This window comes from Protopterus annectens, chromosome 5.part1 (assembly GCF_019279795.1).
Source record: "Protopterus annectens isolate FY-2018-M chromosome 5.part1, PAN1.0, whole genome shotgun sequence".
Taxonomy (NCBI): Eukaryota; Metazoa; Chordata; order Ceratodontiformes; family Protopteridae; genus Protopterus; species Protopterus annectens.
The window spans coordinates 744,129,111-744,154,727 of NC_056736.1; the positions used below are offsets into that span (position 1 = coordinate 744,129,111).

Below are 25,617 nucleotides of genomic sequence, written 5' to 3' on the forward strand. Positions count from 1 at the left end.
TTTGGTTCCACTGTACTCAGGAGTCTGTTCCGTTGCCCAGGACCAAGGTGCTAGGGACGCTGTCCCATCCAGCAAGAATGAAGGCGAGAATGACAACTTAACATTAAGAAGTTATGTACTTACCATAACGTTCCATGTTAGTTGTCTTCTTCTCGCCTTCTTTCTTGCGTCCCTCCCTCCTGCCCTCTAGCCTGGACAGACTTGAAGGTCTCTGAGTCCTTCTATTTCATGTTATATAGTCCTTAACGGTTACCCCGTATCATTAGTGTTACCAGCAGGGAGACCATATTTGATAATGATAATAATAATAATAATAATAATAATAATAAATTTATATTAAGTGTTAGCTGCCAACGAGATCTGGGGAGTTAGCGCATGGTATTGTGGGATATAGGGCTGCCTCGAGCCAGTAAAAAATAGCTCTCGAGCTATAGTATAGGCCGAGTCGGAGCCGAGGGTCGGCTCCGAACCCATCCAGCAAGAAAGAAGGCGAGAAGAAGACAATTAACATGGAACATTATGGTAGGTACAGAACTTCTTATTAACCAGTATGTTGATATGATCAGAAAAACTGAAAGTTGGACCTACTCCCATACCCAGGTCCTAAAATGAATCTTCTAACTTTCAGTCACTGTGTGCTGTTTGAAATATTCTGTGTATGTCTCCCAAAGCTCATGCCCTTGGTGTTTGATGTATTTAAGAGCATATTACTCTGCTGTGCCCAAATAATCAGTTTAATCGAGTTCAATTGTAGTTTATCCATTTTCAAATCACCTGCATACACTGTAGAACACTTCAGATGAAAAAGATCTGAAACAAGCATGGTTCTGAGAGAAGGGTTATGCAACCTCTCTTCCCAATTTGGTAATTAGTCTTACCAAGTATGGTTGTTAATCACTACGTATTTAGAAACTACAGATTTGTTTTTGAAATAATCTTTTTTCACTTTTGGGACATTTATTGAGACTGTTAATATACAAGTAGTGCATGGAGCAATGCTTCAAAACTGGAGAAAGGACAGGCCTATTAACCAGCTTTCTGATGTCAGAGGGGTGCTTAACAAGCTTTTATTAAGCACGCATCACTTCCATTGAGCTATAATCTTCAGCTAGTGTATTACTATCAGGCAGTGGTCACCACAGATCAGAGGTAGAAACAAAAACTACTTCATTTAATTTATTTTTTGCAAAATTAAGTGTTTTTTTACTCATTTAATAACTTTTTAGGTTTCTGATGCTGTTCTTGGTGATCATTCTCTGTGTGGCAGCCTTTTCAAACCTTTAAAAAACTTCTGGCTGCTACATTTTTTTTCTAACTTTTGCAGTTCAAGGAAGTAGGCTAAGCTAAATGCACCACAAATAATATTATTGGATCTCTCCAAACACAACCCTCTTTGTTATTTGAGGCATGGATTTTAAGAAATTCTGCTTGAGATCTGATCACACTCCTCTATATTAATGGCATCTAAAATTATTTTTATCTGTAGCTTACTAGCCTACGTCTTACCAATATATTTATTTTGATCATATTTTTAAAATTTATATGTGTATTTAACATTTGTTTACCGGGAAAGTCCGACTTGGAACAAAGGCAATTTTCAGTGCAGGCCCAGGAAGAAATGCTCCAGATGCATGTCTTTGTAATGTGGGAGGAAACTGGAGCACTTTGACAAACCCCACACGAATGCAGGGATGACATGAAGACTCTGCACAGAAGGCACTCCAGCTGAGAATTGAACCAGAGAACCTCTTGCTGTGAGGCGACAAAGTGACCACTGCACCACTGCGCCATCCAGTGGTGGAGCAATTTGCTCTTGTGTTCTTTTTATTATTTATGTATTTGTAGCATGCTTCATTATAAATGCACTATTAAAGGTGAAGTTATCCTAGCTGGCCCCATCCACTAGTCTACCCAACTTGGAGTTTCCTGTGTTTACAGGTTCATAGGTTCATAGGTGTTTACTAGGCTAACAACCACAAGTGAAACTTGATACTTTATCAAATTTTCAGCTAAGCAGGTATGATGTCTACAGAGGGCTCATGTTATCCTGCTAAATGAAAGAAGGGACACTCCTATTTTCTGACCATGACTGTATGAAATTGCAGCAGTACAGCACATATCTGTTTATCCCTTAAAATATCCACAGAGTTTACCTGAATGAGGGATGGCATCCTTTCCTTACTTCCCCGGTAATCCCTGGAGATGACAGTAGCTGGCCATGGTATCACTATAGGAGTTACATACAACATTAGATGAAGGTATACATACCCACTGTACCCATGCACCCCATCGGAGGTCAGCAGAATCCTACATTTGGTTGCTGCCACTCCTGCAAGAAAACTGGCCATAAGATGTTCAGCGCATCTTTTACATTGGAGTCTCGTAAAACTTGAGTCCATCCCGTAATCCTTTTTTTTTTTTTTCCAGTCTGTTGTTGTAGAGTCTTTCCCTGATACAGATGGCAAGGCCATCCGATTTTTAAACATCTGTCACTAGTTATATTAACACAAAAAACAAAGCAAACACAAAGAATAGAGAATTTTACTAAAATATTTTAATTTGCTGACAGACAGTGGATATATGCACTGTACACTGTCATGGAGCTTAGGGTAGAGGCTGCAATTTCATTAACCACTTTCATCAGTCAGTTGAGATGCATTTCCAGTTTGTCATCCTTATAACAAGAGTGCTTGCCGAATTAGTTGTTTCTTTTCTGGTGTGAGCTTTTCTGGAAAAATTATATCAAACTGAAGAACAAGATCTCCTCTCTGGTTTGCATCCTTGGACAGAGGCATTCCTTCCCCTGGAACTACCTTCCTGTATTTTGGACTGTCAAAAAATAGAACACAAGAAAGAAAACAGTTTAAAAATTGTCACAGCACTAAAGCACTTAGAGTTTTTTATACATATGCAACTGCACAAATGAAGCTATGCAATTAAATGTATAAAATGCAGCTCTGTGCTTTCAGAAATTCATTTCTATTCATTCATAAATTTTAACTGTTTAAGTTCACTAAATATTTTTCTTTACAGCAGTTTAACTGTAGTAACTGTAATTTCAGCCTAATCAGTCACCAACAGTAATGTCTAATGTTTAATCCATTAATAGTGCCAAATGTATTCTGTATGTATTTGTGAATTCTTAATATGCATTAGAAAGTAATGCAGGTAGCTTTAAAATAACTTACAGAAAGAAATTATTAAGACATAAACAAGTTTCCAAACCAAGTATAATGCAGCCGAGGTTATCCAAGTGCAACTGACTCTGGGCAAAACTGCAATCCAAATTGTAGCTTGCTACAGATCACCCACCATGCCCCAGGATTCCCATTCCTCTTTTCTTGATGTACTGGAAAATATTAGGGTACAACCAAATACCCTAATAATGGGCGATTTCAACTACCCCACCATTAACTGGGAAAACTACTCATGTACCAACTCCTTCGCTCAACGCTTTCTGGAATTCATAAACTCCAATGCCCTGGATCAACTTATCCACACCCCCACCAGGATCTAGTCATTACCAACATGGGTGACCGGTGTTCCACACCTGAATTCAACGCCTCATTGGTCCGATCCGACCATAATCTAATTACCCTAGATATCCACATCCTGCCCCCACCCCCCATCAAGGAAACCACGGTAACAAATTTCTCCAAAGCCAACTTTATGCTTCTTAAGACAGAAGTGGTGAACTTCATGACACCCATGCAGATGGACAATACAGTTACGACTACTGAATCCTACACAATTGCACTTTCTAAGCACTTACATGAGTGCATGGATCGTACTATCCCAAACAGAACCAAGATGCTATCCTCCAAAAAAAGGAAGCTAATCTGGTGGTTCCCTGCCATAAACAAACTGTACAACAGATGGAAGAAACTCTTGCAAAAGAGAGTAAAATCCCACGAGTGGAGGAGCTCCCTGGTCAGCCTCAGTAAGAAGCTGCGATCCCTGATAAAATCCTCCAAAGCTAGTTACGAAAACAAAATCGCCACTGATTCTAAAGACAACCACAAAGCATTCTATAGCTATGTCAAGAATCTCAATGGCAACACTCAGATCTGCTCTGAGTTACAGCACAATGGCACTAAATATACAGACCCAACTGATACTGCCAACATCCTTGCAGATAGGTTCAGTGCTAACTTTACCCCCCTCTCACCCCCTAAAGAGCCCATCTCTATACTGGAAGAATGCAAAGTTCCTGTAATCATGGCTGCACAGATAAAAACCACATGCTCCAAAGCCAAGAACACAGCATCCATGGGACCTGACAAAATCCCAGGCTGCATTCTACATGAACTACAGAATGAACTGGCACCCCACCTAAGTACCATGTTCAATCATAGCCTCACCTCAGGCTTTGTGCCTGCTGAATGGCACACAGCAATGGTTATCCCACTCCACAAGGGGGGAGCCACCACGGACCCCGGGAACTACCGCCCCATTAGCCTGACAAGCCTGGTCTGCAAGGCCATGGAACGTATCATCATGGAACTTATAAACAAAAACATTGGTAATCTCCAAACTCTGGACCCCACCCAGTTCGGGTTTGTAAAGGGCAGATCATGTCTCCTAAACCTGATAGACTTCTTTGAAGCAGTCACCAAAGCCGTAGACAAGGGTAAGGTGGTTCACACAGCCTATCTAGATCTTGCCAAGGCTTTTGACACCATCCCCCACTCTGGAATTATAGATAAACTCACTAAACTAGGTATAAATCCCTATGTCACAAGATGGGTTGCCAACTGGCTCACTGACAGAACCCACACTGTGAAAGTAGCAGACTCCAAATCCGACTTCAGACCAGTGACAAGTGGAGTACCACAGGGTTCAGTCCTAGGTCCTCTCCTGTTTGGTATCTACTTCTCTGAAGTACAGGCTAACACAGAAGGTCTTTGGCTAATGAAGTTTGCAGATGACTGCAAACTAGGAGCCATAATTGAAACTCCTAATGATGTGGACATCCTACAAAAGGGCCTCACTGAGATAGATGACTGGTGTCAAAGCCATGGCCTCAAGCTCAATGCCAAAAAGTGCATTGTCATCCCCTTTGGTAAAAACTCTGTACCCATGAACTACAACATAGGCGGTAGTATAATTAACACCGAAAGTGTGATGAGACCTTGGGTTCAGTGCTAACTTTACCCCCTCTCATCCCCTAAAGAGCCCATCTCTATACTGGAAGACTGCAAAGTTCCTGTAATCATGGCTGCACAGGTAAAAACCACACTCTCCAAAGCCAAGAACACAGCATCCACGGGACCTGACAAAATCCCAGGCTGCATTCTACATGAACTACAGAATGAACTGGCACCCCACCTAAGTACCATGTTCAATCATAGCCTCACCTCAGGCTTTGTGCCTGCTGAATGGCGCACAGCAATGGTTATCCCACTCCACAAGGGGGGAGCCACCACAGACCCTGGGAACTACCGCCCCATTAGCCTGACAAGCCTGGTCTGCAAGGCCATGGAATGTATCATCATGGAACTTATAAACAAAAACATTGGTAATCTCCAAACTCTGGACCCCACCCAGTTCGGGTTTGTAAAGGGCAGATCATGTCTCCTAAACCTGATAGACTTCTTTGAAGTAGTCACCAAAGCCGTAGACAAGGGTAAGGTGGTTCACACAGCCTATCTAGAAGATCTTGCCAAGGCTTTTGACACCATCCCCCACTCTGGAATTATAGATAAACTCACTAAACTAGGTATAAATCCCTGTGTCACAAGATGGGTTGCCAACTGGCTCACTGACAGAACCCACACTGTGAAAGTAGCAGACTCCAAATCCGACTTCAGACCAGTGACAATTGGAGTACCACAGGGTTCAGTCCTAGGACCTCTCCTGTTTGGTATGTACCTCTCTGAAGTGCAGGCTAACACAGAAGGTCTTTGGCTAATGAAGTTTGCAGATGACTGCAAACTAGGAGCCATAATTGAAACTCCTAATGATGTGGACATCCTACAAAACGGCCTCACCGAGACAGATGCCTGGTGCCAAAGCCATGGCCTCAAGCTCAATGCCAAAAAGTGCATTGTCATCCCCTTTGGTAAAAACTCTGTACCCATGAACTACAACATAGGCGGTAGTATACTTAACACCGAAAGTGTGATAAGAGACCTTGGGACACAGGTGGACAGTAGTCTCTCCTTTGATAATCACATCACCGCGGTAGTCAGGAAATCCTTCTACGTGGCACACCTCATCACAAAAGGTTTCTCATCCAGAAAAAAAAGAGGTCATTGTTCCCGTCTACTCATCACTCATTAGACCCATTATAGAGTACAACACCCCTTTTGGTATGTACCTCACAAGACATCTACAACAACTGGAATGGCCGCAAAAATACCTCACAAAGAGGATTACCAGCCTCAAACAGATGCCCTATGCAGACCGTCTCAAAAAACTCCAGCTTTACTCCATCGCATATCGCCTACTCAGAGGTGATCTCGGCCTAACATACAAAGCTATGTCAAACCCAGAGCTGTTGGACATGCTCCACTTAAAGAAATCCCAATCCCTCTGAGCTACATGCTCTAGGGACCTAAACCTTGTCACCACAATAAACAGAACATGCCGGAGGGATAGATTCCTGTCCCAGAGACTTCCCATACTCTGAAACAAACTACCTATCTATATCAAACAAAGCTCCTCATTAGCACTCTTCAAGAAAAATCTTGATGATTGTATGGGAAATAGGAAATTCACCCAGGGATCACCTCTGTGGCTCTGCTCGACAGGGGCACAGGAATATTATTTTCTTGGGTGGCAAAAGCCAGGGTACCTTTTTGGCTGGGCTTGTATAGGCCCCAGGGGTGGTAAGTGCCAACATTTTTTGCCTTCCATAATGCTGTACCTACTAATGTTTTTCTTTTTCCATACTTAACCAAACAAAGAAGTACTCTGCCTGTAAAAACATTTTCTGGAGAATGGAACAGAACTTCAGGCAACAGTATCTCATAGTGTTAGTGATACTGTTAAGACAGCCCACACAGTGTTAGTGGCACTGTTAAGACAGCCCGCACAGTGTTAGTGGCACTGTTAAGGCAGCCCACACAGTGTTAGTGGCACTGTTAAGACAGCCCACACAGTGTTAGTGGCACTGTTAAGGCAGCCCACACAGTGTTAGTGGCACTGTTAAGACAGCCCACACAGTGTTAGTGGCACTGTTAAGGCAGCCCACACAGTGTTAGTGGCACTGTTAAGGCAGCCCACACAGTGTTAGTGGCACTGTTAAGACAGCCCACACAGTGTTAGTGGCACTGTTAAGGCAGCCCACACAGAGTTAGTGGCACTGTTAAGGCAGCTCAACAAAGGTTCAATTAAACAAGCTAATGCAAATATGGCACAAGTACTAACAGACGCCCGCGTGTCATGAAGCAACAATTATCACGGTTTGAATAATATGACTGTTTACTGCATCAAATGCTTCATCTCTTAGATGAAGTAAAAGGTTTAGAAGGAAATGTTTATAGCTTCCCTGTTTCAGGTTCCCCGATACTTCTTGACAATGTGTTCTAACACATGTGCTCCATAGTAACGACGGTGATGCCTTCCCAACCATCTCATGTTACAGTTCTGGCCACAAGACACAGAATTTGGGGATGGCTTGTGTCATCTCACTGACAGAGCTCTGTGCTTACTTCTCACTCTAGGAAGATCACGTGGAGTGGGCAGTAATAGCAGGCTCCCCTATGCCTTGTACTGGGCATTTTTACTGCTCTATACCCATCAGACCAGTCCCAGTGTCAATAGTGCACCTTCAGCTCCTACTCCATGTCTGCCTTTCCTGATTGACCTTCTTTCTCCTGGTTGCTGGTTGCGGCATTCCAAGTCTTCTTCTCAACCTGGCATGTTATTACTAACAGGAAGTGGCTTACACAGTTACATGTCCATGTTTTAATAAAATAAATGAACCTGATCCGCAAATGACTGGTTCAATTGGTACTCAGATTTTACATATGCATGTTTTAATTAAATAAAGTAACTTGATCCCTTTTTTAATTTCTCCAAGTATTTTGGGTTTCTAATACCATGACAGGAATGGACCCCATTCCTACATCAAAATATGATTAAAGTTCAGGAAATGACTATTGTTTCAATCTTTGGTGTTAGCCAGAAGTTCTCTTCGCAGCACCCGCAATGTGCTCAGTAATGACTCCTTCTGCACTTCGTAAGGAGTTACATGTATCAGTAACTAAGTATGATTGTAAATTCTTTTTTATAAGACCCGTTGCTTCTTCTACTGTTGGAACTGTCTGGATATCCTTCTTTAACATTGCCCTCATTTCTGCCTGCAAATGCTTGTATTTTATGACTTCCTGTACTCATACTTAAGACACTGTAGTCACTGGGTGTAACAATTTCAATGATCAGTGCTACTTTTGTCTTCTTTTCATGGACTACTACATCTGTTTTTCTCGCATCTATATTTTGAACTGTTGGTAATGGGTGATCCCATGTGATGTAGACATCATCATTTTCTATGATGCATAGTGGCTCATGTTTCCTGTGTTTTTTCAGCTACTTCAGTATTATATAATGTTTGCACAATCCCTAATGCAACAGTCTTGCCACATTATTATGCCTTTCAGTGTACAGTCCTTCTCCCATTAGTTATCACACCCAGCAACAAGATGTGTGACTGTCTCCAGTTCTGTTTTACAAAACATACATTTGTCTCTTTCTTCCACATGTTCAATGGACTTTGTAAACCAACATGTACGTAGCCCACGATCTTGTGCTGCCAGTATTAACCTTTCATCTTTTGGTTTGAATTTGCCTCTCCTTAACCATTCCTGGGTTCAATTCTGATCAACATGAGGTTCTTCCAGGAGTTTTTATACTATATTTATGTATTTTCCACATTTCTTGTCTTCTCATCTGATCCTTCACCTTATATTCTTTCTTTATTTGGCACATTCAGTTGCTGCCTGATTTTTATCTTCCATTCCCACTTGACACCAATATGCTTCTGCTAAACTAAGCAAGGAAGTCATCTCAGACTTATTCTCCTCATGTTTTAAAACTTTCACTACATTTGGGTCTTGTGAGGTCAGCAAATATATATGTAGTCCTATGATTGCAGATCTGTACATGTAATCAATTTCACGGAGACCCATACCTCCTTCAGAATGGGGAATATATAGTCTTGGTATAAACTGATTTTTATAAATCATTTGATAAGCATGAATCATCCTTCTTGTTTTCCTGTCCAACCAATCCAACACATTTTGGGGTCAATCACTCACTCCAAAACTATACATTAAGATAGGAACAGCAAATTAATTTATATCTTGGACTTTGTTCCTAAATGTCAGCACTGTTTTCAATATTAATTTTAATCTTCTAAAATATTCCTTACTGAGTTTTATTTGCATTTGTTCAGGTTTTATTGCTGATCCTTCATCAGTTCCCAAATGTTTATACACTCCCTTTTGCTCAAGTTCTTTTATATCACATTCCTGTCCCAAACAGATGTTATCTTGGTGCTGCAGCTTTCCTGCTTTAAAGGCTGTTTCTGCATGTTTATCAAGACAAAATGCCATTCTAATATCATCTGAAAAAGGTTTGACCACTTGTACTTGAGCTTTCAGTTCCTCCTCTGAAGAGCTGTACAGTTTTATATCATCCATAAAAAGAAGATGAAGTCTTTATACTTTGTTGTTTTCTGGGAGCTAAATTATAACCATGACCTAATCTTTTGACAGCTTAATTAGTTGAGTATGACAAAAGAGCAGCAGTAACAAACAGTCACCCTGGAATACCCCCTTTCAATTTTTGTCCCTGGAATAATAATCTTTATCATAGCTTCAAGTGTTACTCAGATTTTACATGTGCATGTTTTAATAAAATATAGTAACTTGATCCACATATGACTTTCAATTGTTGGTCAGATTTTACACGGGCGCTAGATGCACAATATTAGTTCAAATGTTTTTTCTGACTTCTGTAAAGGTATTGCCAAGGCATTTACACAGCACACAAAAAGCAAAAAATACAGACTGGTCTGGAATGGCCTATAGGGTGTGAAAGAGTAACTCAGTCTATACAACAGGCAATAACCACAATCCATGCACATGAAAAGAAAACTACCCCTCCCTCATTGCTTATTTCCTCTAGTGTTTATGTACGTGTCACCAGAGAGGGTCTGAAGGGGAAAAGTGTTGTCTGCTACATGAGAGAGCATAAAGGTGAATTAGGACTTGACTGAAAAATGACACCCTAAAATTTAGCACAACAAAATGCAAAGTAATGCATCCAGAAGGTGAAAGCACTGGAACAGTACACAAACCAGTCTGAAGGTGTGCAAAAACAGACTGGGAGTACACAAATGGAGGGGATGTAGTAACAAGATAAGCAGAAGTAATGACAGGAAGCAGTCTGGAAAACAGGAAGGGCAACAGGAAGAGACAGAAACAGCAGAAAATAAGAAACGGCTATCCTGTTCACACAGCTATTAAGACCCCCCCCAAGTGTTTTGTACAGTTTTGGAGACCTCATCAGGGCAAAGACAAGAAATAAGCAGTTCAGAGGAGAGCAACAAAATGGTAGATGGCACAGTCTGTACCAAACAACCATATAAAGGGATTAAACAAAGGAGGGGAGCACACCCGCAGGGTAAAAGTGCATCACTCAGGACATTTAAAAGGAAGCACTGCTTCACAAAAGGAGTACAACATGTCTGAGACAGCAGGCTTTCCAAAGAGGTAGACGGATCTTTTCCAGAAATGTGGCTCTCTGTTTTTGCAGCTGGTGGACTCCTCTTTTCTTCTTTTAAACTGCAGTCAACTGCTTGCAACATGCGTATCATTTCTAACATAAAAGGAGCATTACAGAGCTTCAGTTTTGATGGCAAATGCAGTGAATGCTGGTATGCATTAAAGAAGAACTGGGATTGGCCGATCGCACCCCCAAACACTTTGTGCCCAGGGTGGCTGCCACCTTTATCCCACCCTAGGTATACCACTACTCTTTTCTTGCAATAGGTGGAAAACATTCACCTGATTAAATACAATCTCAGGCAAGCAGCCAGGGAAAAAGGCTGATTTGGGAGGGCATTTGGTAATTATCCATTATCACGGTTTCTGTTTATATTAAATAGTTTCACCTACTTCACTGTCTGGCTAAGTTATGATAGAAACAAAAGTAGTGAACCAACCACCAGGACCTTTCAGCAAAATACTCCTATAGCTCAAAAAGCTGAGACCAATGAAGGTAAATCGCCAAACTGTAGAACCAAACTGTCCATAAACTGCATGTAAGGCGGCAATGCCTATGATGATATACAAAAGATGCTACTCCGTTGTAAAAATGAGCAATCTTTTAATGATGAACAGAGAAAATTCTCTGTTCATCATTAAAAGATTGCTCATTTTTACAACGGAGTAGCATCTTTTGTATATCATCATAGGCATTGCCGCCTTACATGCAGTTTATGGACAGTTTGGTTCTACAGTTTGGCGATTTACCTTCATTGGTCTCAGCTTTTTGAGCTATAGGAGTATTTTGCTGAAAGGTCCTGGTGGTTGGTTCACTACTTTTGTTTCTATCATTACTGTGCTTCCTTTTGGTGAGTGAACCATTGAACGAGTATTACCGGCTTTTCGTTTTGTTTTTGTTTTTGTGTCTGGCTAAGTTAATAATATATATTAAATATCTGTACAGAACAAGTCATTATCAACTTAAAAGAATATAAACTAGGCCCATCCGGGCTTTTTTCCTACTGACAAAAATAGCTACATTTAATTATTTAATTAATCTTCAGGCCTTTTCTCTCTCTAGTTTTCCCTTCTTCCTCTGTATCCATGTGGCATGTTATTTTCTGTTCCAGTATCACTGTGTTGATAATCCTATGGCATACTCTTTGCTTCATTTCTGCCATTCCTTCTCTAATGTCCTCTCCTACATTTTCCAGTTGCCTAATGTTGAACAGCACAGCACTGGTGCAGAGGACAGGAACAAATGTATCAATGTCTTCCATCACACCTTAGCCACAAGGAAATTCTGGTTGTTCCCTTCCCCACGGCACAACATCATGAAATGGCTACTCTGTGAGCATCCATGCTCACACACAACTTATTAAGGAGTGCAGAGAGGCTCTTTATTGAATTTATGTGCAGGAGTAGCCTCTGCTAGTAGTCAGATATGTTCTCTGCAGACCTTCCATCAGGTGAAGAACAGCTTAAAGAGTGTTTAGCCCTTACCTCACCAAGCAGCAATCTGATCACTGAAATGCTGCAAACTTAGGCTGCCACTTCTACAGCTTTCATGCTTCTGTGATAATAGGCCAGACAGACTAGTTTCCCTATTTCTGTATTTCTGTCACACACATACTTGAATTTCTTTGCTGTTTTTGGTTTCACTAGATGGATGGTATATTTTGACGAAGTATAATGAAGCCTTTCTTTGAAATAAATGTTTCCCCATATTAGGCCTTAATTTAGTCCACTTGAACCTCATGTATATGTGGCACCACCCTTCATAATCCTCATATACGTGTGTGGCACCATCCTTCATACTTCACATGTATGTGTGTGGAACCACCCTTCATACTCCTCAGGTCCATGTGGCACCACCTTTCATACTCCACATGTAAGTTTGTGGCAACACCATTCATACTCCACATGTACGTGTGTGGCACCACCCTTCATAGATCTCATGTACGTGTGTTGCACTGCTCTTTATACTCCTCATGTACGTTCATACTCCTCATGTATGTGTGTGTGTGGCACCACCCTTCATAGACCTCATATACCTGTGTGGCACCACCCTTCATACTTCTCATGTGTGTGTCACATCACCCTTCATACTTTTCATGTTCGTTTGGCACCATCGTTCATACTCCTCATGTACGTAAGGCACCATCCTTCATACTCCACATGTAAGTGTGCGGCAACTCCATTCATACGCCACATGTACGTGTGTGGCACCACCCTTCATAATCCTCATGTACGTGTGTGGCACTGCTCTTCATACTCCTCGTGTATGTTCATACTCCTCATGTAGTACATGTGTGTGTGGCACCACCCTTTATACTCATGTACATTTGGCACCACCCTTCATACTCGTCATGTATGTGTGTGGCACCACCCTTCATACCCCTCATGTATGTGTGGCACCACCCTTCATACTCCTCATGTACGTGTGGCACCATCCTTCATACTCCACATGTACATGTGTGGCATCACCCTTCATACTTCTCATGTATGTGTTGCACAACCCTTCATACTCATCATGTACGTGTGTGGCACCACCCTTCATACTCTTCATGTACGTGTGGCACCACCCTTCATACTCCACATGTAAGTGTCTGGCAAACCATTCATATTCCACGTGTATGGGTGTGGCACCACCCCTCATAGTCCTCATGTATGTGTCACATCACCCTTCATACTTCTCATGTACATGTCGCACCACCCTTCATACTTCTCATGAATGTGTGTGGTACCACCGTTCATACTCCCCATGTATGTGTGTGTGGCACCACCCTTTATACTCCTCATGTACATGTGAGATACCAGCCTTAATCTTCCCCATGTATGTGTGTGTGGCACCACCCTTTATACTCCTCATGTACATGTATGACACCAGCCTTAATACTCCTCATGTACGTGTGTGTGGCACCACCCTTCATACTCCTCATGTACATGCAGCACCACCCTTCATACTCATGTACATGTGTTTGTCACCATCCTTCATACTAGTACATTTTGCACCACCCTTCATACTCCTTGTGTACATGTGTGGCACCACCCTTTATACTCCTCATGTAAGTGTGCGGCACCACCCTTCATAGTCCTCATGTATGTGCAGCACCACCCTTCATACTCCTCATGTACATGCAGCATCACCCTTCATACTTCTCATGTACATGTGTGTATGGCAACCCCCTTCATACTCCTCATGTACACTTGGCACCACCCTTCATACTCCTCATGTACATGCAGCACCACCCTTCATACTCATGTACATGTGTGTGTCACCACCCTTCATACTCATATACATTTGGCACCACCTTTCATACTCCTCGTGTAAGTGTGAGGCACCACCCTTCATAGTCCTCATGTACGTGCAGCACCACCCTTCATACTCTTCATGTACGTGCATCACCCTTCATACTTCTCATGTACATGCAGCAGCACCCTTCATACTCCTCATGTGCATGTGTGTGTGGCACCCCCCTTCATACTCCTCCTGTACACTTGGCACCACCCTTCATACTCCTCATGTAAGTGTGTGGCACCACCCTTCATACTCTTCATGTACATGCAGCACCACCCTTCATACTTCTCATGTACATGCAGCACCACCCTTCATCTTCCTCATAGATTCATAGGTTTATAGGTAGGTACTAGGCTATCGGCCCAAGGGCCTATGTAAGCCTAGCCAACAAGGTTCCCTGGCTTATGCCACCCAAGAAAGTTATAGGTTCATAGGTAGGTACTAGGCTATCGGCCCAAGGGCCTACATACAATTTATCTTTTGATGGGTTACAGTATGATACTGAGGTTACATTTTTGGATCTTTGTTTGAAGGGCCTTGAAAAGGGGACTATTTATACATCTATTTATAGGAAATTCATTAATGGTATTTACATAAGGAAAGTTGTCATACCCCCATTTAATAACATCTTTACCATATGGTGAATTATTATGACTGCATAGGATTTGCAATAATTATACAGATGTTTATGAAGAAATTTTATGACTGTCAGTAATTTTTTTGAACAGGGGGTATGATTTTGATTCTATTAAGAATACTCTATATAAAATTGTGAGTTTAGACAGCTTGTGATGGAACAATAAGAATGATGCTGTAGTTAAAAGGAACGTACAAGGACAAGAGAAAGTTTACTTTGTCATAACTTATATCTTAAGTGAAAAGGTAGGGAAAATATTGAAATATTATTGGAAATTTCTAGTTAATGACGATGAATTATCTAAAATATTCTTTAATCTGCCTTTTATTTCTTTTAAGCAAGGGCAAAGCTTGAAGGACATGCTTGTTCATGCATATTTTGCCTCCTAATGAAAATATTGCTGTTTCTTCCATGTTATTGAGTTCTTTTCCCTGTAGTAATTGCAATATTTGTAAATTTATTATACCTGGTTTTAAATTACAAACAATGTGAGGTTTGATTTTTCTGCTACATTTTCTTGTATGATTGAGGGCCTTGTTTATACCCTTACATGACCCCTGCAACCTGTTCTGTATTGGAGAAAGTAAAAGAATGTTTAGGGTAGGTTGCAGGAGAATATTAGGGACATCAAGAAACAGAAAATAGAAAGTTCTATTGCTCTTCATTTTAAGGAGCATCATAAAAGTGATTTTACATTGTTACAAGGGACAAGTCTTGAAAAAGTGTTAGCTAGATTAGAAGACAATTATATGTTGAAAAATAAACTTTTTAAAATAATCTATTTTTGTATTGAAATATAATACTTTGGTACCATATGGTTTAAATTGTGAGATTAATTGGAAATACTTGATTTAATTGTTTTATTGTTTGATTGGGTAATTGGTGTCTGTTGGCTATATATGGTAATATTTTGTATTGTTTGTTGCTTTTTGAAGAATGTTTGGCCGAGGCACTAAAGTCATGTACAATAAAAATTTTTGGATCAGCAGCTTGTTGTTTATTTTGTTTTATTGTATTTTTTGTGGTTTTAACTTTTAAAAATAGTCTGAAATTAATTTACCTGGTTTAGGCCATAAAGATTGTATCTTACAATTCTGATTGCAGTGACAGATAAAATGTCTGTGAAAACCAGGACTAGGAATCTTACTGTATTGTCCTTATGGGTGAATTAATTGCTACCCTGGAATGATGGAAGTTTTTGAAATGTTTTTTTATAGATTCCAGATTCTATAACACAGCTTAGCAAAGCTCTATGTGTGTGTATATGATGACACATATGTGTTAGATTCTAATTCAGTTTCTAGTAAAGAGGGTAGTGTGGGAACCAGAGTCAGATGACCAGATGTATGCAATGTTTTTCTGTAATCCAGCACTAAAATGATATTTTAATACTAGATGAGGCAAAAATCTCAGGAAGTCTGTTTTGAAACCTGACAAAGAAGGATCACTCACCCACTTCATCTTGCCTTGCTTTATCATGCACATGTGTGTGTGGCACCACCCTTCATACTCCTCATGTACATTTGGCACCACCTTCATACACCTCATGTATGTGTGTGGCATCACCCTTCATACTCTCCATATATGTGTGTGTGTGTGGCACCACTCTTCATACTCCTCATGTATGTGTGTGACACCACTCTTCATAGTCCTCATGTACGTGTGTGGCACTGCCCTTCATACTCCTCATGTACTTATGTGACGCACTGCCCTTCATACTCATGTACATTCATACTCATATATGTGTGTATGGCAACACCCTTCATACTTATCATGTATGTGTGGCATCACCCTTCATACTTCTCATGTATGTGTAGCACCACCATTCATACTCCTCATGACTGTGTGTGGCACCACCCTTCATACTACCCATGTATGCGTGTGTGGCACCACCCTTCATACTCCTCATGTGTGTGTGTGTGTGTGTGTGTGTGTGTGTGTGTGTGTGTGTGTGTGTGTGTGTGTGTGTTACACCACCATTCATACTCCTCATGTACATTTACAGCAGCACCCTTCACACTCTTCATGTATGTGTGTGGCACCACCCTTCATACTCTTCATGTATGTGTGTGTGGCACCACCCTTCATACTCCTCATGCATGTGCAGCACCACCCTTCATACTCCTCATGTACGTGTGTGTGTGTGTGTGTGTGTGTGTGTGTGTGTGTGTGTGTGTGTGTGTGTGTGTGGCAACACCCTTCATACGCATGTACATTTGGCACCACCTTTCATACTCCTCATGTATGTGTGTGTGTGGCATCACCCTTTATACTACTCATCTAGATGTGGCACCACCCTTCATAATCCTCATGTGCATGTGGCACCACCCTTCATATTCCACATGTACGTGTGCGGCATCATCCTTCATACTCCACATGTATGTGTGTGGCAACACCCTTCATACTCATGTATGTGTGTGGCACCACCCTTCATACTCCTCATGTATGTGTGTGTGGCACCGCCCTTCATACTCCACTTGTATGTGTGTGGCACCACCCTTCATACTCCACATGTACGTGTCTGGCACCACCCTTCATAAACCTCATGTACGTGTGTGGCACTGCCCCTCATACTCCTCATGTACATTCATACTCCTCATGTATGTGTGTGTGGCACCACCCTTCATAATGCTCATGTACATGTGTGGCACCACCCTTCATACTTCTCATGTACGTGTGGCATCATCCTTCATACTTCTCATGTATGTGTGGCACAACCCTTCATACTCCTGAATGTGCGGGGCACCACCCCTTATACTCCCTATGTATGCGTATGTGGTACCACCCTTCATACTCCTTGTGTGTGTGTGTGTGTGTGTGTGTGTGTGTGTGTGTGTGTGTGTGTGAGACACAACCATTCATACTCCTCATGTATGTGTGTGGCACTACCCTTCATACTACTCATGTACGTGCAGCACCACCCTTCATACTCCTCATGTACGTGTGTGTGGCACCACCCTTCATACTCCTCATGTATGTGTGTGTGACACCACCTTTCATACTGCTCATGTAGATGTGGCACCACCCTTCATACACCTCATGTAAGTGTGTGGCACCACCATTCATACTCCTCATGTACATGTGCGGCACCGCCCTTCATACTCCTCATATGCATGTGCGGCACCACCCTTCATACTCCTTATATACATGTGTGGCACCACCCTTCATACTCAACATGTACATGTGTGGAACCACCCTTCATACACCTCATGTATGTGTGGCACCACCCTTCATACTCCTCATGTACATGCGGCACCACCCTTTATATTCCACATGTATGTGCGTGGCATCATCCTTCATACTCCACATGTACATGTGTGGCACCACCCTTCAAACTCCTCATGTATGTGTGTGTGGCACCACCCTTCATACTCCTCATGTACGTGTGTGGCACCACCCTTCATACTCCTCATGTACGCGTGTGGCACCACCCTTCATATTCCTCATGTACATGTGTGGCACCACCCTTCATACTCTTCATGTATGTGTGTGTGGCACCACCCTTCCTACTCCTCATGTACGTGCAGCACCACCCTTCATACTCCTCATGTACGTGCAGCACCACCCTTCATACTCCTCATGTACATGCAGCACCACCCTTCGTACTCCTCATGTACGTGCAGCACCACTCTTCATACTCCTCATGTATGTGCAGCACCACCCTTCATACTCATGTATATGTGTGCGTGTGTCACCACCCATCATACTCCTCATGTACGTGCAGTACCATCCTTCATACTCATCATGTACATGTGTGGCACCACCCTTCATACACCTTATGCACGTTTATGGCACCACCCTTTATACTCCTGACGTAAGTGTGTGGCACCACCCTTCATATTCCTCATGTACATGCAGCACCACCCTTCATGCTCCTCATGTACGTGCAGCACCACCCTTCATACTCATGCATGTGTGTGTGTGGCACCAACCTTTATACTCCTCATGTACATCTGGCACCACCCTTCATACTCCTCATGTATGTGTGTGGCACTACCCCTCATACTCCTCATGTACATGCAGCACCACCCCCCATACTTATGTACGTACGTGTGTGTGTGTGTGTGTGTGTGTGTGTGTGTGTGTGTGTGTCACCACCCTTCATACTCCTCATGTATGTGTGTAGCACCACCCTTTATACTCCTCATGCACCACCCTTCATAGTCCTCATGTACGTGTAGCACCATCCTTCATACTCCATATGTACATGTGTGTGTGTGTGTGTGTGTGTGTGTGTGTGTGTGTGTGGCACCACCCTTCATACTCCTCAGGTACATGTGTGGCACCACCCTTCATACTCCACGTGTACATGTGTGGCACCACCCTTCATACACTTCATGTATATGTGGCACTGCCCTTCATACTCATCATGTGTGTTCATACTCCTCATATACATGTGTGGCACCACCCTTCATAATCCAGATGTACATGTGTGGCACCGCCCTTCATACTCCACATGTATGTGTGTGTGTGGCACCGCCCTTCATACTCCACATGTATGTGTGTGGCACCACCCTTCATAGTCTTCATATACATGTGTGGCACCACACTTCATAAACCTCATGTATGTGTGGCACCACCGTTAATACTCATCATGTATGTGTGGCACCGGCCTTCATACTACACATGTACATGTGGCACCACCCTTCATAATCTTCATGTATGTGTGGCACCACCATATTTCTTTATTTTTTTTCATGGCATACATGATGAGGCATTTAGCTACATGTGATTTCAGCTGTGAACTTCTCCTGAAACTCCTCTGTGAATTATCTCGATTCTGTACATACATTATTGCTACTTCGCCACAGCAACTGGAAATAATATTAAAAATGAGACACCAGAGATGACCAGAAATTGATACCCACATACTACATCACTCAGTATCCTAAAACCCTCAGCATATTACTTGAGTGTCTGTAGATTCGTGGATAGGAGTATCCTCAGTTCTGCTTCTCGCTTCTTTCGTTTGCCTTCTTTTTATCAGGTAATACTCTTTGTGGTTACAATTTACATTTTCATAAAATTCAGCTGTACAATTTGGTTTATTAAAGCAGTGAAATATTCCACAATGTGCATTGGAGAATATAGTCAGCTGAGGCTAAGATGACATAATTTGCAAGCAACAAAAATGCACGCCTCTCACCTCCAAATTAGACAGTTTCCATACCTTGGCCTAATATCCTATCTTTGAAAATCATATATAGAAGATGTGCCACTGGTAAAGTATTTTGCCCACCTTGAATACATTCACCTTAACACACAGAATCACTCCTCAAATACAGGGATCACATGGCATGCGGTGGTGTCCCTGAGTCCCTGTACCATTGTAGTACTTCCTGAACAGGCATCCATTCTGGGGTGAACAGCAGTCTCTCCAGCCTTGCCAGATTGCTGTACCTCTGCTGTTGCTGCTGCTGTTATAGTTAAAGTGCTTAAGAACCTTATTATTCCTAATGACTGGACTTTGTGTTGTTTGAAAATTATTTTCAATTGTTGTTAAGGTTTTACTATCTTGTTCACTGACTTTCATCTCACTTCTCATCCAAGGACCAAACATTTCAGTACTATAAAAGAGGCATTAGGGAAAAACGCCTGAAAATTCTAAGCAAAATCATTATGGCACAGCCATGCATGACTGCAGATGGTTATGCCCGTGCTTGCTGTCTGTGCTGTGTCACCCACATTAAAATTAAGTGGAAATACTTAAAACCTGGGAAATCAGCTTGGTCTTCTGTAGCAAATGGTTTATCTATTTAACATTTGTTTACCAGGAAAGTCCGACTGGGGCAGAGCCCATTTTCAGTGGAAGTCCAGAAAGAAGCACTCCAGATACATGTCTTCGGAATGTGGAAATGAACCGGAGCACATGGAGGAAACCCACATGAACAAAGGGAGGACATGCAGACTCTGCAAAGAAGGCTCCCCAGCTGCGAATCAAACTGGAGAACCTTTTGATGTGAGGTGACAGTGCTAACTGCTGCACCACTAGCATAAATACCACTATATACTTACTTATATACTTACTTATATACTTACTTATATACTTACTTCTATACTTACTTATATACTTACTTATATACTTACTTATATACTTACTTCTATACTTACTTATATACTTACTTATATACTTACTTCTATACTTACTTCTATACTTACTTATATACTTACTTCTATACTTACTTATATACTTACTTATATACTTACTTCTATACTTACTTATATACTTACTTATATACTTACTTCTATACTTACTTATATACTTACTTCTATACTTACTTCTATACTTACTTCTATACTTACTTCTATACTTACTTATATACTTACTTCTATACTTACTTCTATACTTACTTATATACTTACTTATATACTTACTTATATACTTACTTATATACTTACTTCTATACTTACTTCTATACTTACTTATATACTTACTTATATACTTACTTATATACTTACTTATATACTTACTTATTTTATTTAGTGCTCTGCAGGGTAACTTAGGTGCAGGTGACATTGTATGCAAATTCCCTGAACAGGGCACCAGGATGCTTATGAGCTCATGACATAGTCACTAAGAAAAAATGATTTTCGTGCCAGTTTGGGGAATATATGCCATATTAATGTTTTTATCAATAACTCAACTAGGAATGACTTCATGTGATACTTGATAATACCAAATTAAACCTTACACAATACCAGTCAGTAAGTGAGAAAATGTGCTTGTTTCTTATCAAATTATAAATATCGACATATTTCTATTTTTGTAATAACCAGAATCAGAAGGAATTTATATGTTTCTTCAGGATGTAAAATAAGGGCTGTCATAATGCTGGAACAAATGCTACACTCACTCTACACACAAATGTACTTATGATAAGGCACTTAAATGCAATATTCCTATACCCCAAAAAACATCCCAGACATTCCACTTGTAAAAAGTATTCTTGGCAAACCTGAAAGCACGCAACGGAAATAAGATCTAACACTAAAGATGCAGCTACAGCCAGCGGAGCCACAATTAACAAACTCATAAGGCCAATACACTATCTAGGACTCGAGTCAGGCTTCTTACTGAAATGCTGACACTCAGAATGCCAAGTGCCAAAATGCAAAAAACCCCACAAAACATGGGAGAAAAGCGAATTTCAAAAATCACTCTTCTCCTGTAAACGTCTTTTTGTGTGTGTGGGGGGGGTGCGAGGTGCACCCCCTGGACTTGTAAATACCAAATCCGAGATCACCATACTTCAGAGAAAAGGAAATATTCTGAAAACCGGCATCTTGGACTTAGTATCTGTAAGTCTGATCTTTTGGCCTTTCAGTCTTCATATTTTGGGACTCACTCTAGTGCCTCCTGACATTTCAAATGGTTATCCTCTAGTCACATGTAAAACACACTGATGCCCTACGCACTAAGCTGACCAAGGAGAAAGTAATGGTCAGTTGCCTATAAGGGGCCAGGATCTGTGAGTTACATATGCACGCAAGTCACTGTATCACAGGTACCAGTACGGTTCAGTTAGAGTCCATGTAGGTGTAAATGACCTGAGATGTACCTCTTTAGACTATATGAAGAGAGACATTATGGAGTTCTTGGGATTTTATGTCTCAGACAGGCATGTGCATAGCAATGAGCAGCATTTTACTTTCACCAAGGAAAACACCACAATACAAACAGAAAGATGACTGACCTTAATAATTGGTTTAGTTTTTGATGTCATTCTAGGGATACAGTATTAGTCAGCATGAGAGGACATGGTTATCAAACCACGTTGCTTTGCCAGGTATGGTCTGCACCTCTCTCCTCTAGGCTTTTGGCTCAAACATTGTCCTCCCCCATGGAGCCTTCTTTAGGCAATGACAACCTGACAAACCTTTCAACATAGCAAAATCTATCCAAAGAAATCTAAATGTGTTAATCCACAATGCCAGGAGTCTAAACAAGAAGTTCCACTCCCTCCAAGCTTTCCTTATCTTGGAGAATACAGACATCTGTTCAGTTGCTGAGACATGGTTTAATGCTGCAAAGTGTACCCTGGAAGTGCAAGGCATCAGTAACTCCACACATTTAGACCAGCAGTTGCAAAGAAAGGCTGAGGTGTCTTGATCTACATCAGTAACAAGCATAACTTTAGATTGGTTAAACAGGGTGACACAGTGGAGTTCCTCCACATCTAGATTACCCTAGACAAAGTCCCATACCAAATCCTGGACACCCACTGTGTCCCAAGAAACCCATAGTTCATACTTAGACCTACTGGAGACACCTACCATTCAAATACCATATGTATGGGGGATGTTAATTATCCCCTCTACAAACTGGGAATCCCACATGACTCCAACTTTACACAAAAATTCCTAGACTTTGTAAACACAACCACCCTTGTCTACAAAGTCCAATACCTCTAGTTAGTGCCTATGGCAACTAGATGTACAAACTTATCAAACCTGGTGCTCATAAATATGACAGAACACTGCAACCCCCCCATCCCAGTGTCATGTCCTCTCTGATAAGGTCACACCACAAAGCCTCTTCAAAATAAGAATCAATTATGTAACCCTAGCAAACCCTATATGAGCTAGAATCTACTCCAAGGCAAAATACCTTTTATTAAGTGATAACCTGTTAAAATGTCAAGTCCCTCCAAACCCAAACAACACAGCAACCTTTGAGTTATCCACAGGAGCCCTGTACAACCATCTCAGTGACTGCATAGAGACTGCTGTGCCTACGAGAAGTAAGCCTTAGTGGAATCCAAAACTGAACATGTTTTATAACTGAAAGAAAAAGTTATACATACAATTAGGAAGTGTAATATACAAAAAAAAAAAAAAAAAAAAAAACCCTGTGATTTAAGTCCAATAAAGTGATACCTTCCCAGGGCAAGGACAAACATAAGGTCTTCTTTAGTTATGTCTGAAACCTCAAAGACAGCACACAATAGTGTGTAGAACTGTTAAATGAACTCATGTTCGTGGAACTGGAAGATAATGCAAATATGGCTGATAAATTCAGCTGCAGCTTTACCCCCAACCAGACGGATCTACTTTAAAAGAAATCAACATCAGAACACTGAAGTTCGTTTTCATGAGACTGAAAATACTGAAACCTGGCATACCCGAACATTGAAGCTTTCCTAAGGTAAGTAAACACTTGCCCAGCATGCCCTTTAGTATATATAGTTAAGGTGTGTGTGGAGGAAGCAGCCTCCCACAATGGGAGGTGTGGGGGGGTGTAGCCCCCCCCACCTGGGTGGTTTTAATTACTTTGGTGTGTATTTAGTTTAAGATTGGGCAAGTGTTTACTTACCCTGGGAAAGCTTTGACGTTCAGGGATATCAGGTTTCGGTATTTTCAGTCTCACAAAAATGAATGTCAGTGTTCTGATTTTCAGTTTTTTAAAGTAAATCCTGACCAGACACCTCCAGGAAATACCATCTAACATAATTTCTCCAACTATCAGTACAGAGCAGGTCTTATATGCACTATCTAAGACCAGCAATACAGCTTTGGTGGGCCCTGATAATATCCCAGTATCTCTCCTAAAAAGCTAGAAATATGACCTGTTTGGGCCATCAGTCACTATTTAGCCATAGCCTCCATACAGGCTTCGTGACATGCAACGACCATCTATTTACACAAGGGTGGACCATCAATGGATCCAGTGAACTGAAGACCCATTAGTCTTAGTGGTCTTATATAGAAAGCCATGCAAATAATTAACAATGGCATAGGAAACCTTTAGATACTGGACCCAACCAAGTTTAGTTTCATCAAAGGCAGGTGAACCTGGTGGACTTTTTTGAGAAGGTTATCAAAGTAATGGATGAGAACAAAATGGTACATATTGCCTACCTTGACCCAGCTAAGGCATATGATACAATGTCCCACCATTGTAAACAAAGTCAGTGAAATAATAAACCCATCTGTAACTCTCTGGATTTCTTGCTGGCCCACAGACAGGACCCAGGAAGGTAAGACTGGAGAAAGCACCTTAATAAGTAGTCTAGTCACCAGTGGAGTCCCACAGAGCTGTGTGATGGGTCTGCTCCTCTTTCGTATATATTTTTTGGAAGTCAAGGAGAATGTCACATGCCTCTGGCTTACTAAGTTTGCAGATGACTGCAAGCTAGGTGCAATTATAGAACCCCCCCCCCGCAAAATGCTAACACTGTACAGAAAAGTTTCATACGGACAAATGACTGGTGCTAAAGCCATGTCTTAAAACTCAATGCCAGTAAATGCATAATAGTACCTTTCTGGAAGCTGGAAACCTAGAGAAATTACCTCATTGATAAAACAGCCTTAAAAGTAGACACAGCAGTCAGGGATTTGGAGACTTGTATAGAGAGTAACCTGGCTCTTGACCAATATGTGTCTAAGGTAGTAAGGAAATCATTCTATTTCACTCAACTTATAAGTAATGCCATGGAATCTAGGTCCAGGGAGGTCATCATGCCACTGCATTCAGCCATCATCAGCCCCATCATTGAGTATAACACCCCTTTCACCCCTTTCCGTATATACCTGATCAGACACATGTAACAACTTGAACATCTTCAGAGGTTTCTTAACACCCCTTTCTGTATATACCTGATCAGACACATGTAACAACTTGAACATCTTCAGAGGTTTCTTAACACCCCTTTCTGTATATACCTGATCAGACACTTGTAACAACTTGAACATCTTCAGAGGTTTCTTAACACCCCATGTTAAGTTGTCAATCTCGCCTTCATTCTTGCTTGATGGGTTCGGAGCCGATCCTCGGCTCCGACTCGGCACTTGCTTTAGCTCGAGAACTCCTTTTACCAGCTCGAGGCAGCCCCATATCCCATGATGCAAGGCAGTAAGTACCCAGATCTCGTTTGCCGCTTCGCTTGGGAGGTCTTCTCTTTACCAGCTCCTGGTAAGTAGTTCACATTTGTGATTTTTCAAGCCCCTTTATAGTTTAAATTTAT

The 25,617-nt window shown here is 41.4% G+C and overlaps 1 protein-coding gene across 1 annotated transcript in view; it reads right to left on the minus strand.

Moving 5' to 3' along the window:
* Positions 1-2,534: 2,534 nt before the first annotated feature.
* DNAJB13 (DnaJ heat shock protein family (Hsp40) member B13) overlaps positions 2,535-25,617 on the minus strand; it is a 696,140-nt gene continuing 673,057 nt past the window's right edge. The window contains exon 8 of the mRNA XM_044073379.1: positions 2,535-2,829. Within this exon, the coding sequence (XP_043929314.1) occupies positions 2,676-2,829 (154 nt within the window). The 3' untranslated portion in view covers positions 2,535-2,675. The remainder of the gene's footprint in view (positions 2,830-25,617) is intronic.